Source organism: Eupeodes corollae, chromosome 3 (assembly GCF_945859685.1).
Source record: "Eupeodes corollae chromosome 3, idEupCoro1.1, whole genome shotgun sequence".
Classification (NCBI taxonomy): Eukaryota; Metazoa; Arthropoda; class Insecta; order Diptera; family Syrphidae; genus Eupeodes; species Eupeodes corollae.
This window is the reverse complement of record NC_079149.1, coordinates 23632864-23651066: the sequence shown is the minus strand read 5'-3', so window position 1 is coordinate 23651066 and position 18203 is coordinate 23632864. Positions and strand designations below refer to the sequence as shown.

General features: G+C 27.8%; 1 protein-coding gene across 3 annotated transcripts in view; it reads left to right on the top strand.

The window, feature by feature from the left end:
- Positions 1-5332, top strand: part of LOC129952650 (rho GTPase-activating protein 17-like) — a 76848-nt gene extending 71516 nt beyond the window's left edge. Inside the window, exon 9 of one of the 3 annotated variants that reach the window (XM_056065396.1) lies at positions 5056-5332. In XM_056065396.1, coding sequence (XP_055921371.1) covers positions 5056-5064 — 9 coding nt within the window. In that variant the 3' untranslated portion in view covers positions 5065-5332. Of the gene's footprint in view, positions 1-4672; positions 4830-5055 lie in introns of those variants that run through there. The other 2 variants (XM_056065394.1, XM_056065395.1) reach the window with 2 other exon arrangements.
- Positions 5333-18203: the final 12871 nt, after the last annotated feature.

The window sequence follows — 18203 nt, the reverse complement described above, 5'->3', positions numbered from 1 at the left end:
TTATAATTTTTTATTAAACTTTAAACTTAATCTACTTATCATTATCAACGCATACATTCGCTTTTTAAGTTCATATAGAAATACGTTTTTTTTTGTAGAATTCTTAAAACTATTTTAATTAAATCTTAATTTTGAAAATATTTTAAATGCCTTAATATTATTCATTATTGTAGAAAATATTTAAATCTCTCAATCTCCTTAATAATCTTGGGTTCCGATATATCTTCTGGCATTTTTAATTTCTCAATACTGAACAATTTAAAATAAAAATGTCATATAAAATATATAAGATATCTTAAAAAGTAAACGAGTGAGTCCCACAAACTATGGTTTAGAGTTTACAATTGTTTGTAAAAAATTAGGTTAATTTTTTCAATTTACAAAACAACTTTAGCAGTAGAAATAAGAAAATAATATTTATCAATTCATTTATGTATTAATATTTTTGTTTCAAATTTAAAAATTAATGTAAACTCGATATTTAAGTGCTTAATAACATTAAACAAAAAAACAGTCAGCGTAAGGTCTTTTCACCCAAGACCGAATTGGAAAAATTTTAAATTTCTTATCGCTAAAAATAACTCAAACAACATTTTGTTGTTGTAAGATTTGGGCAACATTACAGGATCCTTAGAAGTTCAAACATTTTTGGGTCTTATGATATTGAAAAACAAAAAAATAAAGCGTTTGGTTTTACTACACACTAAAATAAAACTAGGAAGCCACCCACACTGATAACTTCCCATCCCGTCTGTCGCTTTGTCTTGTTTAAAAGTGTAGGTTTTCGTGTTTTGTGAAAAAAGTTGTCAATTCATTCATTCTCAAAAATTACCAACGATATTTTGCATATGATGAAACATTTTGATTTCAAAATCTATTTTCTTTAAAGAGAATTATGGCCGAAAACCAATTTTTACCAATTTTAGTAGCATTTTTTAAAAGTTTTTATTTCTTATATAAACAAATACAAATAGGATGAATGAAATTAATTTGTAGTTAATGTTTTCTATTGTTTACGAGACATCAAGAACCGAACACAAGTTTTTAATAATTTTGTGTACTATTTTTTGTAAATTTAAATTTGTTATGAAAAAACTGACTATTCGATCTTTGTAAAAAAACTACTGAATGCTTTAGAAACAATAATTTTCTGTGATTAAAAATATTAGTTTGAAGATTTTTAAAAAGATATTTGAGTCGAAACATTTGTTTTAACAAGTTTTTGTAATTGTTAATTCGATATTTCTCAAAATTTAATAACAATTCTTTTAAGTCGATATCTCTACTAGTTCTTGAGCTATGTACCTACACTCGCACTCACAGACATCTCTTTAAAAATCATCATTTTCAATTCTACGAATCGGACAGATCACAATAACTTCCTATGGGAAGATAATAACGCCAAGATATTAAAAATCTCATATCGTCCCGAAAAAGACTCTTTTGTCACAAAGTTGTCAAATCAATTTGAAATATCATAACGCCAAAATTAATAATTAATATATCGCGCAAAAGATGTCGTGAGTTTCAAAATGTTGATATTCTAATGAAATTTTTGATAATTTTGGGCACTACGACATTTTGAGTTTTAAATTTAGCGCCCAAAAGCAAGTAATAAACTAAAAACTTGTCAGACTGCCCATAAGCTCTGAATGTCAAGAAAGCGTTTTGCCTCTACTACTACTTTAACTCACTATAGGATTTGGGGTAGGTGCGAGGTTGTGTGCATTGCATAGTTTCTTGCGATACAAAGATTCCTTAAACGTAAAGAAAATTTGCATACGCCCAACTTCTCACCTACACCAAATTCTAAAGTAAGCTCAAGTTGGAGGGTTGCAGAGTGGCATATATCCCCCAATACATACATCATTGTGGGCAAATAAACCATTTCGTTGTGATTGCTCACAAAGTTTGCAAAATTTAACATGGAAAAATATCTTCTCTAACAAACAAATTAATTTATCTACAAAATACAAAATATTTAATTCAGTAGTGAAATCTACTCTCTTCTATGCTGCTCATGTTTGGGGATCGGTAGAATATGAAGAAATCGAAAAATGTTATAGGAATTTTATAAAGAATCTTTTCAACCTACCTCTGAATACGCCTAGTTATGCCATATATTTAGAAAAAGAACTCCAAAACTTATTACAAGCACTCTGAAGTCTCAAGCTGACAACATCATTAAAGTCTGCAGCAACCATCAGAGCACAAGAATTTCGAAAAGAAACAAGCACTGGTGGTTTGCAAGATGGCAATTTGTTGGCAATGAGTGTGGAGTGAGATTGGATAATGATTTCAGCAAAGTAAACCATGTGAACCATCATAGAGAAAAACGAGGACATAATGAGGACACTGGTAAAAGAAGCTCAAGACTCATTCAGTAGAATAATCTACAGTCAGCTCAGCTATAATCTTGGTGCCAGAAATTATTTCAAGTATTCACTGAGTTATGAAGAGATATCCCTTATCTTTAAAGCAAGATTTGAAGTTGTCAACTAAATGAAAGTTCTTATAATGGTAGTTTTAACCGATTCTGTATTAAAAGAAGATTGTCTGCATTTCATTGGTATCTATCCAATATTCAAAACATAAAGACGCTGCTTTTTCGGGAAAAATAATCAAGAGACCATAAACATCCTTAACGAGGGTGATTGCAAAACATTGAGTTCATTTTTGAAAGATATTTGGGAGTATAGATTGTTATTAATAACAGAATTCTATTAAATTCAAAACATACACAAAATTTAAATATTCTTAATTTTTTTTGTCAACTTGGCTGACGGCATAGGCATAGCATCTTAATTTAAACATTGTATACAATTTTGTAAAATAATGTAAATAAATGAATTACTTACTTATTTGGGTGTAGCAGTTTTGGTCGAAAAGACCTTACTACCAATGAAGCGCAGTTGCTGATGAATTCTGGCATTAAAAGCGAATCATTATCCTTGTACTGACCTCTTGTCAGGATTTTGAGCGAAATGTTGATCTGTTGAACTCGATTGCGAGTTCGTGAATTGAGTTTCATACTCTTGGCTACAGCAGTCACGTTTATTTTGTACACTTCGTAATACAACAAATGCCATAAGTGCTGCCTATTAGCACATCAGAATGCAATTATATGTATACTTTAGTACAGTACAGTACATATCAGACAATCCCCAAAACTTCTCCTCATTCTAGACCATAGCAAATTGTCAGATGAAACGCCTGTTCCACGTTTTAGGTCTTCTCTAACATTGTATGAGATACTAAGTAATTTTAACTCCTAAAGGTAATAAATCGTCTCTGGTATATTAAAGGTATACAAAACCATCTTGACGAAAAAAACGAAATTTGAAACGTTATTACTTAAAACTGTTAAAAAAAGGTTTTAATAAATTTTGTGTTGTTACGCTTAACTATAACTATTTTACAAAAAAACTTTACTTTTTGGGTAATTTAAAAAAAAGTGTATATAAGCCCCGAAAATTTTTTGCTCCTGTCCAAAATATGAAGAATTTATATGGAGTGTTAAGGACGTGTACATGAAGCTCTTCAGCAAATTTCTTCTTTGTCGGAAACAGTTGAAAGAATTCACTAGATGGCTTTTCTCATATGCAATACTTCTGACAGGGATTAAGTTAGTTATAGGATATGATAATTTTGTACTAATCAGTATTTACTATACACACGTTTATTGATGAAAATATGAATAGTTTTAAGCAATTAAGTTATGAGCCTTTTGAATGGATAAGCATTATTATAGTTACCAGGTTTAAGCAACTTGAATATACATATTTTTCAAAAAAATACTAGTATAATTTTTTTTAAAAATGGTTTTAAAATTGGTTTGAATTATGTAAATTAGGAAACTTAATTTTTAATATACTTGTAAATACTTATAAGAAACACTTATGTTAAAAACTTAAATTCTTCATCTTTCATTTCATACTAATATTTTCAGTAGATGTTAAGAAAAAGATTTATTTTATATCTTGTATTTCCATAGTGTAATATAGTTAATAATGTTTAATGAAAGTCAAAAGTTTAGCATCTATATATTTGAAAAAAAAAAAATCAAACAAAAACTAATAAGTTTGCTAAATCATAAAAATGTGACTTGGATTTTTGAAAGAAAGTCAAGAATTGTCACTGAGACAGGTGTAATAAGAAATTGGTTTAATTTGAACAAAGTTTTTTATTTAATTTTTGTTTTTAACTTTTTTTTGATTTTATAATTATGATTTGTGTTATTTGAGAACAGTAAAAATGCATTTAGTTGAAACAACTTTCAAATTTATATTAAATTATTTATTTCCTCACAAAAACATTAAATTAATTTTTAAAATTGTGTCGTATCAATTTTATTAAATTCATTAAATCCAAGTCACACGCCTCATCTTACAAAAATTAAATGTCAAAGAACATTTTTATAGATTTCAATTTTTATACATAAAACTTTAAAACAAAAATCCACTTTTCCTCAACTCCTCCATTTTTCCTTCACCGATATTATAATTGAGCACAACACAACTTTCCTAGCTGCCTTCGTCCTCACTTCGATTAAAGTTTTCTCAATCTTATTTTACATGTACAGTACAGTCCACAAAATCCACATTCCACAATCCACACTTTTTACAAAATTGTCTGACCACCAAGCTAACTATTTTAATCCCTTTAATTACAGGCCCCAATACAAAAAGATGATATTCTACGTAAATTTTGTGATAGGTTGAGAAAAACTTTTACAGTCCACACAAACAATAATAATCAAAATAAGAAAAAACACTATCAACGTTTTTAACAAAACAAAAATTATAAAAAAAGAAAAAAAAAACAAAAACAAAACAAGTAAAGGAGGTTAAATATTAAGTTAATAATTTCTTGCCTGAAAGAAACACAATATTACAAAAATTCAAGAAGAAAATTTAAATATTAATTCATACAAAAACACATCGTCATTATTCATCATAAACAAATATCACTCACAGCAAAAACATTTATTTTCTTAAATATTTATTTATATTATAATAAAACAAATTCAAAATACAATCTTTTTCTAATTCACAGCGGAGTTAAGAGCTCATCAACCGTTTTAGGTTTGTTGATGGGAATTCTACGAATTTTGTTCGTTGTGACAATGAATGAATTAGATGTACATAATATATTTAAATTTAAATAAAACAAATATGATTTAATTTAAGAAAAAATTATTTAAGTGTTATGAAAAAAAAATCAATATTTAAAATTATGACAAACAGAAAAAGATACGTGAATTCAAATTGAGTGATATAAAATATATTGTTTATAACTATTTAATTTTTATATAAATTAAATTTTGGTTGTTAATTGCATAGCATTGTATCTCAACATATTTTTATTTTAGTAATGTTTTTTTATGTTTTGGATTTTTGGAAATATTATATTTTTATATATTTTTTTAATTATTATTATTTTTTTTTAAATTATATACAATTAAGAATACATTATACTATGTATTTATACTGAATAAATTTTATAAAGCAAGAAAATGTATTTTCTTAATATTTTTCGATGTTCTTTTAGTTGCCCAATATTTAAGTCATTTATTTTAAAGTTTTTTGAAAGCCAAATATGAATAAAAGATCTTAGAGAGTATTTGAATGGTTGCAGCTATAACAGGTTCCTGAGAAAGTTTAAACGGATACTGAATTAAACGAGAATCATGTTTAATTCAGCATCCAAAAATAATTTTAAAATTTCAATTAAGTTTTTGAGGTAAACAAAATCTGGACAACCAACAGTAGAAAATCTGAAGTGCAATAATGCAGAAATTTTGCACTCTTTTTAAGCTAAATGAAAGCTCTAGCCCCAGCTGAGTATACAAATCTATTCCTTTTAAAGACATGTGGTGTTTCAAGCTTTGTGTCAAGTACTTGTTCTAGAAACGACGGCCGCAGAAACTAATCTAACAAATCCACCAGTTATAGATCGCAAAAATAGCTCAAAGATCTCTCATTTTTATTGTCTTGTTTTGGAAAGTCTTCTAAACATTAAGATTTTAGTCTTTATTTTTAAGTTCAAATCGTCTATTGACTAAAACAATAACTTTTCATAAATACGTCTGGGTAAGCTTGTGTTCTTTTACAGAATTTGAAGAAGTGTCTGCTTCGTGCTGGCTGTGATTTTTGGCAATATCATTTTTGAACTTTACACGTCGACGACGCACTAAGTACTTTGAGCAAAACAACTGTTCCTTGCCTGAATTATATTCTTGGAATACTAGATATTATATAATATTTGTATTCGGTTTTTTACTCAAATAAAACAAATGCAGAAAGCTAGCAATGAGTTTATAATGGAGAAAATGATCAGCCAGGTTAAGAAAAAGTAAGCTAAGTTATGGAATTCCATCATTCACACAAGATGAAAGTTCTTCTTTAAGGTAGAAGTGAGAATGTTTGATTGGATTTGAATAATTGTTTGTTTTACTTTTTGTTAAATCAAAAACATGCTCACAAAGATGAGAAAAGATTTTAAATCTGGGGCCTATTTCAACAAAAAACTTTTCACTTTTCATTTTGTAAATTTGAGTTTGGTAAAATAAAAGAGGAAACTTTTCAGTACAATAATTTTGTTGCGTTTGGTAAAACGTATTTTGCGAATTAAAAGTGCAAAGTGTTTGCTGAAACAGAGCCCAAGACCCTGAAATGTGAAAAAGTTGTTATTTTGCACAGTATTTGTTCTTTTTGTTTCAACAAACAATAAACTTTGCAAATTAGAATTTGAAAAAACTTTAAAAAGTAAGTTAGTTTGTTTTAAGAAGTTGTTAAAGACAAAGAAGAATGTGCCGAAGAACTTGAATTTTAGAGTTGATTCATCACAGTTTTAAAAATGTATGATTTTATAACATCGTAGCTTTCTTTCAACAACTTTTGCTTACACTACATTGAGCTAAGAATGGAGCCCAATATCAGGGTGTTGAATATATTCACGGAATAAACAAAACAGTATTATCATTGATGAATTTCTTTCTTACACCATTTGCATATTTTGAATTACATATTTATTTGTTGTATATGAAAACAACATTTGTATTTAACTTCCTTAAACCTTGTTGCTAAAAGTACTACTTTCAACTGAGGACTGGACTAAGAAAATAATATGAATCGGAAATTCAGCCTATTCCTAAAATACGGCACAAATTCATCAACTTTTGACCAACTGACGATCCAGGGGTCATATGAGCCATAAAGTTAAGTTGTATAAGTAAAGATTTCGTCGATAGATTTATTAGTTATTTAATATCATTCACTAAAAAGTGGTTTGCTGTCAAAAACTACTAAAATTTTTGTTTTGACTCGATTGAGAATTTGAAAAAGCTTTAGTCATGCCTTTAATTATTTTCATAAAAATTGTTTCTAAGAAAAACAGCAAATTTTTAGGATCTTAAGGAGAAACCTTAAATAAGAGATCATCAATTTTATATTAAGATGCCTTTAAATCTTTAAACTAACCTTCAATTTTATTATTAAATTTTGTTGACACATAAGTAGTGAACATTGAAGAGATTTTTACTTGCGACATATAGGAACTATATGGCCACTTTGCATTAGTAAACAATTTCGAACTAGAGCCGTCTGTCTGTCTTTCCTGGCTCCTACAGCTCAAACAATTGTGTTGATTGAAAGTAAAGTTTTCAGCCATTTTATCAATAAGAAAAAGAACAGCATACAAATTTGTTGGTTTGATTTTTCTAAAACGTTCTCTAAATTTTGTGTTCTTAATTTGGCTTCTTTCTACAAGAAAAACATATTTTGGTAGGTATTGCTCCAGAAGGGTACCCGTCAAAAACCTTTATTTTGTTCTTAAATTTTTTCAAGAACTAATGGGCCGAATTCAATAATCTTCTCTTTCTGTGCAAGCTCTTTTTGATGATCAAATTGATGATGATTTTTTATGATCAAAAATGTATTTTTTTATTTTTAAAAAGGTATTAATTTTGTTTACAAAACTTGATATCTCCTAAAGGGGTCAACATTTTTTGACGAAATTTAAATATAAAGTGTACATATATTTATAAGGTCTTAATTTAGTGCTTACCAAAAATAAAAAAAAATTTAAATGATTATCGGAAATCTAGAGTTTTTGACAAATAAAATGGCATTTAAATTCTTGAGAAAAATTTATTTCATTTTTAAATCTTAAAATATAGGAAACATTTTTTAACAGTTTTCTGTTGCCTACAAAGGCTCTAAAAAGATCTTAAAAAATTAAATAAATCTACTTTTGAAGTGAATTTGTTTTGGATGCTCTAGAATTAATATTTAAACACGAATTTCAATAATATAAATGTCCCAAAAACAGCAAAATTTCACTTTTTTTAAACTAATGTTTATTGAAAAACATAATAAACGGATCATATCTATTAATATACAAGCTTTGAATCTCTTGAGATTTGAAGTGAAAAGAGATTCTGAAACGTATAACTTGTGAGTGCCACACAAAAGTTTCTTTCCAACTTATTTTTTTATCTTAATTTGTTTCAATTTAATTTCTTAGAGAAATTATGTACCTAATTCCTTAAATTCAAGAACCACACATTTTTCTCTCAAAAATGTTTAAGTTTTATTGACTCCTTTAAGATCAAAATACGAGTAAGCAGACTGATAGCGATAGTAATGATAGACTTCCAAAAAATTGAGCTCTAAAAAACTTCGTCAAATAAAGCCTCACATTTCTTCATATCAGATCCTCTCTCATTTTCTGGATTTTTAAATTTCTTAGCGTTATTAGCATAAATAGAAATGGATACAAGAAAATTTATTTTATTTTGGAAAAAAAAGCTACGTTTTAAAACAATTTTTTACATTTTTGTGTAAAATGCAACAAAAACCCCATAAACTGTTGTTTTAGCACTTAAATATGGCATATTTAGAAAACTTTTGGAATCTAGGAATGTTGTCATTAAAGCAATTGAAATATGTAAATAGGTTAATATAATCGTACACACACAAATTTTCAGGCATATCCTCAAAAATGTATTCCCTAGGAGGATTTCCTTATGTAGGTGGTTCTATTGACGGTACCATTATAATGCATTTTTGATTTTAATAAACACAATCTTAGATTTACTTCGCAACTTTTTAAAATACAAATTAATTTCAAAGTTGTATTTTAAATTGGTTAAACACTTTTAAATAGACTCCTGAATTAAAGAGTTCTGTTCCTATTTGTTCTCCCGGATAACCACAGTTAACCTAACAGTTACGGAACGATTGATTTGGAAGGCTTATTTTGATTTGCAGTCCAAGTTGTTTAATGTTGTGTATTTACTTTGTATGTACAACAATTTTAGTTATCAAAAAATGATATACCCTTCGAAATTGAAATAACGTGAGTGAATCCATAAGTTAATATTCAAACCTTATATATAAATATTTCAAAAGATGGCGCTAAGAGTATGAAAAGTCGATAAGGTAGTACTGACACAGAAATTTAAAACGTAAAATGAATGAATTTTGAATTTGAATCTAACATTGATTTGAATAATTTTGAGATTTGAAGACATTCATAAATTTGTACATAATTAAGTCTTATTCCATCACCTTATAGCAAAGTTTCATTTATTTGTTCTAAAACAAAATCAAATAACAAACTTTTGGTTGTATGTGTTTGACCAATTCTTTTTTAATACTTATTTATTATGTTTTATTAGGCTCTTTTGGTCTTTTTGTTTTTGGAATGCGAATAAATAAAAAAACTATATTCCATTCTTTTACCCAACGTTTCGTAAGAATTCCTTACTTCTTCAGGGGATTTTTGTTCTTTATTCAATACTTATATTAAATCACATTATAATTGTTAAAAACTCCGTATTGCTTCCTTCCGACAGCACTGACACAAATTTAAAATAAATAACAAATACAATATAAAATAAAACAAGCGAAAAAAAAAATTATTAAACTAGACGAGAAAGACATTTATATCACAGCTTAATTTTCAGGTACTTCGTCTAGTTTAATAATTTATTTTTTTTGCAGTATTTTAAAACACAGAACTTTAAAATACAGAATTTTAACGAAACAGAATTTGGAAATGAAGAATTTTCACTCCAATCACTTTGATCGTAGGTAGACTATATAGAATGTCTAACACTACACTTGTTTAACAAGTAATAACAAAATTAAACAAAATTTTATTAAAGTTTTGCAAAAATGCTTTTTCGACCCGAATATTCTGGTAATAGTTAACAACTTTTACTCGAACCTTATTTTATTTTAAATATAAAATTGTTGGTAACAGTTTTAAAAAAATCCAATTGCCCGTTTTATTTGTACATGAAATAAAACTACATTTATTTTTAAAAACTGACCAATATCTCAAGAATAAATGAAGGTATTGAATTTCAAATTATTTAATGCTTTGCAAAATGTTGTTGTTAACATAACGTAATTTTTCTTGAAAAATCCAAATGACAGTTTTTTAAAAGAAATACAAAACTTAAAAAATATGTCACATCCCAGACCAGTTTTTAGAATGTCTTATACAAAAACAGTTCACGACTAGACCGCACGACCTTGCTCCTAAAGCAATGGACTCTACAAATAGTATCAAACTATATTTAAAAACATAAGAATTTAATAATAAAATAAGTTTGTCTTCAAAAATTTAAATGGGATTTAATTTATACAAAAATTAATTTTTTATTTTTTTTTTGGGGAAACGTTAGAGGGTTTCTTCTTAATTTATGTTGTTAGGTACATAACACATAACATTTTTCGATTTCAGTTTATGAATTTTTTAAGGATGTATTTTTTTTGGGGCTTATGAATTTTACGTTCTATATTTAATTTTTGTTAGAAAATATTTGGCCCATTTACGCGACATCGATTTTTGAAAAAAAAAATGTTTACACTTTTGATCAGGAAATATTGTAAGACAGTGCAAATATTATTGAAATCGGTTAATTAGTTCTTGAAAAAAAAATAAAAACAAAAAACGGTACTTTGGAAAAATTTATTGAAAATTAAAATAAAAAACCTAACCTAACCAAGTTTGAACTCAATTGAACCAATGGCTTGGCTGTAGGGACGTGGACAGACAGACGGATGGACGGAATCTGGGGATCCACTTCTTCGACTTCTTTACAAGTGTTAAAATCTGGAGTTAGAAAGTTTTTACGAATGCAATACTTGACATACAGTTTCTATTTGTCGCATTAAAAATGAATATTGATGTCATTTTTTAAATTTTCTGTAATGAATTACCTATGAAACGTATGGTTTTTTCTGAAAATTAGATGAAGCCATTGTCACATGGTATAACATCAAGTAATACAAATATTATGTTCTTGCGTACATATGACGAACTCCTCATTCACTGTAATTTTCATTTTTTTAAAATACCAAAATGTATATAATGTAAAGTTGATTCACAAAAAAGCTGTAATTGTGCAATTATAATTGTTCTTTGTGCTTTGTCTTTCATCGTACTGTTAACTAATTTATTGTATTTAAAAAAAAATATATATTAAAAATTACTCATCCTAATAACACGAAATCAAAAGGCCAATATTGACGACTACGCGCTGATGGTTGGCCATTAATTAGTGAAACAATATCTCCATAGTTACTCCTACCTGTCTGAAATGTGTTTTATTAACTTCAGCCTTTTTGAATAAACAAATACAAATCTGTAATTAGTTTGAACATCCTTCGATTTGATGAAATAAACGAACAACAACCTGTGAATTGTGTTTACACACCAAAAAACCATTAAATATCATTTCAGTTGAGAAAATCAAAGTGTTTGTTTTAATTAATTGCAAATTATACAATATTCATCAATGAAGTGTAAGTTTATAATAAACTTCGAGTCATTGATCAAAGTAAGAATAATAATCATACCGATACACTTGTCAATCAAATAATAAATCAAAAAAAGCTATGAATAAACATCTCAGGTTTTTGGGATTTTAATAATTCATTAATATTATAATAAAACGTTGAAATGATGAAACTTAAAGTGTTCTTTACTAAATGAGTAAGGAAATTATTAAAAAGGATAAAATCCAGCTGGATATTCTCACATTAAAAACATAGTGAGGATTTTCTTGGTTGTACTTTCTCACACTATATTCAAGTAAGACCACTCGATTAATGTTGAGGGTGTTTATACTTTAGAGTCGCATTTTAGAGACACAATTAACAAGTGTTCCGAAACGAAATCCCACCATTGCATTGATGCTTTTATTTCAGATACACAATAAAATACTTAGCTAAATTAATTCTTCCAGTACCAATAAAAAATGAGAAAAAACAATTAAACTAAAAGGTCATTCCTATTGTTAAAATTATAGAAGCATTTAAGTTTCTTTCTTTTATTTACAGTTATTTTATTTTTTATTATCTACGACTGATGTCATGAGTTTCTATTATTTTTAAATAGATTTTAATTTTAAAGCAAATCACTGTCATTAACTTTTATGGTAGGTATATGGATTTTAACGACACTATACAAAATTAAATTCATGTCAGTGTGATTTTGTATCATTGAAATAAGAAGAAAACACCTACAGTCAAAAGACCACTATTTTGGCAGCTGTCACTTTTGAAGCTTTCATCATTTGACATTTGATAAATAAAAACTACACCATTACTAAAAATGGAATGTAGCATTCAATAAAAAAAAATAAAAATAAAAATTCTTAAAATTCAATTCAAAATTGTTGAAAATTACGCATTCAAATTTTCTGAATCTTTTTCTTACAGAACGATTATATTTCGGGCTCTGAAAATCCAAGGATGATTGATGAATAGTCTTTCCATCCACAATGTTTCACCGTTTGGGGTGATTTTTTGGCTGGTGATGTGATTAGAACTTTGTTCTTTCAGAATAACCAAACAAAATTTAGACAAATGTGTTTGGGTTTATTTCTACGATTTTCATAAAATGTCAATAAATTAACCTAAATTTAACCTTTGTTTTGTTGAAAATGTTCTTCAATTTTTTTTTTTAAACTAAGTTTTTCTTCTTTATCAAAAAGACACAAAGCTAATTGAGGCCTCAAATAAATATTTTTAAATCATCAAGATATTTATCATTGGTTAAATCAATTTTGAAAATACTTGAAAAACTGTTTAAATATTGTTTTGAAAAAAAAAATAATGGCCAATATTTTTAAGAATTAATTTCATTCGGTCAAATAAAATATGAATTTCACATTTTCTCATTGCATTTCTAAACTAAGCATTTAGGAATAAAAAAATGTAATGAGAAATAGTAGCATGAGCATATATCACTGTTTCCATTTGGTTTTTCTAATCTTTTTGATAAAATAATATTTACCCTTTTAAATTGTTCCCCTTCCCCGCAACCTATAACCCTTGGATGAAACGTATATTTTACAAAAATTAATATATCCTATTATTGTTAACGTTTCTATAAAAGCGAAGAACGCTACAAAAATATGTATGCAAAACCCCAGATAATGAGAAAGTTTACAAAAAAATGTGATAGTTTTTCGTTGGAAAGCAACAGAATCTGACATGAAGAATTTTCTGGCTTTTTTTAAAGTATTTTTATGAAAATTATTTAAGGCATTGCTAAAGTTTTTCCAAATTTTGAATTTTGTAAAAACGTTAGTTTATTTTTAGAAGCAAACCGTTTCTTTGTGAATATCGTTAAATTACTAATCTTAACTTCTATACAACTTAAATGTATAAGCTTTATGACTCAAATGACCCTCTCTGCATCCTCTATTGGGTAAAAGTTGATGAATTTGTGCAGCACTTTGGAGAATAGGGCTTGATTTCTGATTCAAATATTGATCTTGCTACAGTTTTCAGCTTAGAGTAATACTTTTGTATGTGGAAATTGGAAAACACTAATACACAAATTTAATTTGTATATAAATAATGAAAAAGTGGCTCGGATTTCTCTTGTTTAAAAGTTTGTAGGGTTGGTTTAAGAAAGTTGTTAGTTAAATTATTCTCAAAAATTTCAGAATTTCCAACAATATTTTTTGTATAAAGAAATAGTTTAGTTTGAAAATCTAGTTGTGTTACATACATAAGTTTTTAGTCGAAAACAATTTTTTACCAATTTTAGTAGCATTTCTTAAATTTTAACAAATTGGATGAATGAAATTTATTTGAGAGATATAAAGAACCGAACATCAATTTTTACCAAATTTGCGTGCTATTTCTTGTAGAATTTATTTTTTGTATGGAAAAACGGACTGTTGGATTTTTATAAAAAAAACTACTGAACGTCGAAAATAATTATTTGTATGCAATAAAAAAGTTTGAAGAGTTTTTTTTTTGTTTAATTTTGAAAAGCTATTTGAGTCGAAAGTAAATTTTTACCAACATTTATTAATTTTTGTTTTTGGTTTATTTTTTTTTTGTAAGAATACTGTCAATTCGATTTTTCTCAAAATTGTTTAGAGTGTTGAAAACAATATTTCTTATAAGAAGAAATTAGCTGGAAACGAAATTTCAAATTTTTAAAAAGATATTTGAGTCGAAAATCAATTTTTACCAACTTGTATTAATTTTTTTGTTTAGGTTTTATTTTTTTGTAAGAAAACTGTCAATTCAATTTGTCTCAAAATCTTATTAGATGTCAAAAACGTTTTTTTTTTTTTGTTGCACAAAATTAAAATTTTGTTCGTAAAATATTCGTGGTGACACTTATTTTTTTTAGTTCTCTAGTTCCACATTGATCGAGTGCAGTTTCACTTATAATTTGAGAGAAGTTTATCTCTTAATTTTTGACTCATAATGATTAAGGGTTTTATTGACTACTTTGAGTAAAGTTTTCAGGAAGGTTTTATTTCCTGATTTGTTGAAAGTATTTTTCAACTAATGTTCCAAGCAAAATGTTCATGACCCATAGATTTCTTGACTTCTCCTTAAATTTGTTCATACTTTTTTCTCAGCAAAAGAATAATACAAATCCTTTGAGAAAATTTTGAGTTCGTTCGAAATTAACACATGGTTCTGTATTTTTTTAATGATCATTATGCAATGGAAAATTCAAACCAGTTCTACAAAAGCAAACTTTTATAGAAACAAAATATTTTTCTGATTAACTTATCAATGGATTAAGCTACCTAATTAGTATAAACGATTTTTATGGCCAGAATTAAAAGTAATTAATGTGGACAAATAGGCACATGCACAGGTCATATATTTCTGGGGGCGCATTGCTAGGGGCATATTTTGTGGAAACAAATACTACCAATTGCATTTTGACCAGAAATATAGTTCAGGGCGCACGATTGGCTGGGGCCAGCCCTGTACACAATCAACAAAACAATCGAATATCTTATATACCTTCATTTTGTTGGGACTAATGAAATATTGTGTCTACCCAAATACTCTACAATGGATTCAAGAAGAGAAATCGTAAAGTAATCGAACGTTCTACAGCCAAAAAACGAGTAAATTGGTTATTTAAAATATTATGCAACCAAGCCGTGACAGTTATTTTGATATCGTTATCCATTGTTAAAGGAATATAAGACCAACATTAAAAAATTACTTTATTGCACTTTACAAAAGTGAAACAAGGCCAATTCTTGAAACTCGGCCTTATTTCACTTGGCTTTATTTCACGGCACCACAGTAAACATCCCGTGATTTCTCTTTAAAAATGACTTGCCTTAATAAACATCAAAATATTACATCTCATTGAAACACCCTGTACTTGTAATTTATACTTTGTACTCTAAGCTGAAAATTTTGTGTTTTGTACGGATTACTTTGAACCTTATAATTTGTTTGTTGCGCTAAGTATTTTGTATACATTATACATTCAGGGCTTTTAACTCTATACACCTTTAACCTTTTATTTGGTTCTTTGTACTTTCTTCTGTGTTATTCGTACATACTTTGTGCTATTCTGTACTTTTCTTTTAACATTCTGTACTTTGTACTCAAAGTGTTTTAGCATTTTAATTAGTTATGTTAACTTTGTGTTGAGTGTTTTGTACTTTTTACAAAGTTCTTTTTACTATTTCTATTTTATACTACTACTATACAACGTTTTGAATTCTGATTTTGTGCTCTGTAAATATTTGTGTGCACTATATGAGTTCTTTTTACATATTTATTGAAAAAGTAAATCTTACGTTTTATAAACACGTTAAAGAAAATGTCCAATTTTATTTATTACACGTTGTGTTAACGTAAATTTGTTCTCAGACAAATCTTAATCTATTACAAAGAATTACTGCAAACAAAAAAAAAAACCCATTGATATGCCTTTAAAAATTCTGTCCTGTTGGAAAACGACAAAAGCCTCATAATCTACTCTGTGACTGTGACATTATATCAGAATGAAATGCGTTTTAAATGCTTGAATAGAGCGGAACAGCAATTAATTTGCGAAATTCGGTTGAGAGGTTTATGTGGACTTCTCTATACAACACGTATAGTAATACAAAATTCCCTCTGGAGTGTTTTAGTGTTTTTCCTGAAAAAGCATATACTCGTAATTCCACAATTTCCGAAAAGGACCTCTACAATACCTACAGCAAACAAAATGTACACCATCTGAAATGTTAAACCCCAGAAGACCATTTTTGGTGAAATAGCAACTAAAGTCGTAATTGTACAAACATATAACATGATGTTATTGCTAGCTTCGAGCTATCAATGAATGCTAACTTAGTTTATGTGGCTGTCAATAAAGCTCCGATGGGATGGGAAAACCCTGCAGGTATTTACACCGAGTATATTCGACGCTATATACAAAGGTTGAACACTCAAAGGTTGTTAACTTTTAGTCATCGTTCATCGTCATCTTGGTTTGCTGAAAGAAAAAAATGGACCTTGAGGATGAATAAATCCCGTTTTGGCAAAGTACCTACCTTCCTGGCTGTAGGGACCTTTGGCTATCCAAATAGGGCAAGTTTATTTATTTAGAATTTCTGGAAGAGACAATCCAACCAACTACGGCCATGTAAATGCCACAACGAATAAAATTGACTTCATAATGTCAGTTGGTCGGTGTCATTAATATTGACCAAACCAGACCAGAGACAGGTTTTTTCGTCTTCTTCTTTTTCTTCTATGAAGTTGGATAAACCAGACAAGTTGTCTTTAAGTTTTTGTCCTTCTATAATATCCATCTTCTATCTTTTGTAACAGCGAGGTGGAAATTTTCAGTTTTATTTTTATAACCAATTTATTGTTTATTTTTAAATTCAATTTTGATGAGAAACAAATTGATATTTTATGGAAATTTAATTTTAAGCAAACTAAGTCGATGTGATGATTCACGTAGATTTATTATAATTACATCTTCTTGCCAATTTGTTGGTGAAATATATAGGTACCCATGTAGAAGACAATAAGTAATTAAACAAGAGGCTATAAGTTAATTGCAAAGATATGTAGATACGTAGGTAGCTTATGTAAACAGAGCCATGACAAAAACTCACTATGTAAGAGCAAAAGTGCCTTAATGAGTTCATAATTTATTTTTATTATAGTCTTCTGTCGGCTCATAAAAATAAAAACAAAAACAAAAACAAAGTTTGGCAAAAGCACTCACTTTTGATCTCTTGCATATGGGTAGATAGATAGATACCTATAAGTTTTAAGACTTGTTTAAGAGATTAGATTAATAGCTTCGCTTATACCTACACCAATACCTATTTGCAAGCTCCTTCATAATTGCTTGACTTGTTGGAAGTGTTCCAATCAACTTTTGATGTAACTCAAACTTTGACATAAAAGTTATATGTAATGATATTATAGGCATAGGCATAGGTATATAGGTTTGGACTATAGGTATAGGCTTTTTGGGGGTTTATGATGGATGAAGGAATTATAATTTTATTATTTCCGAGAAAGGGAAGTTGTAAAATGTTTATTTTGTGTTTTGTGTGATTATACTTGAGCCTTGTTTGAAAAGTTAAAGTTATAGATGTCAATTTATAGGTCAACAATAACAACAAAGCAATTAAACGGGTGATTTAAGAGTTAGGGATAGATTATAATGTTGGAATATTTTTAATTACCAAACCATTCGTTAAGAACGAAATAGAGGTTCTTATAACAATAATATGTCAATATGAAATTCTTAAACAAATTTCGTTTGGAATTGTATTTCGATAAATTAAGTAAATTTAACAAATTTAATTTTCTATATGTTCAATAACAGGTTTAATTGAAAAAGCTAGCTATTTTGATGGTGTCATATTTTTATATTTTTCAAATAAAAAC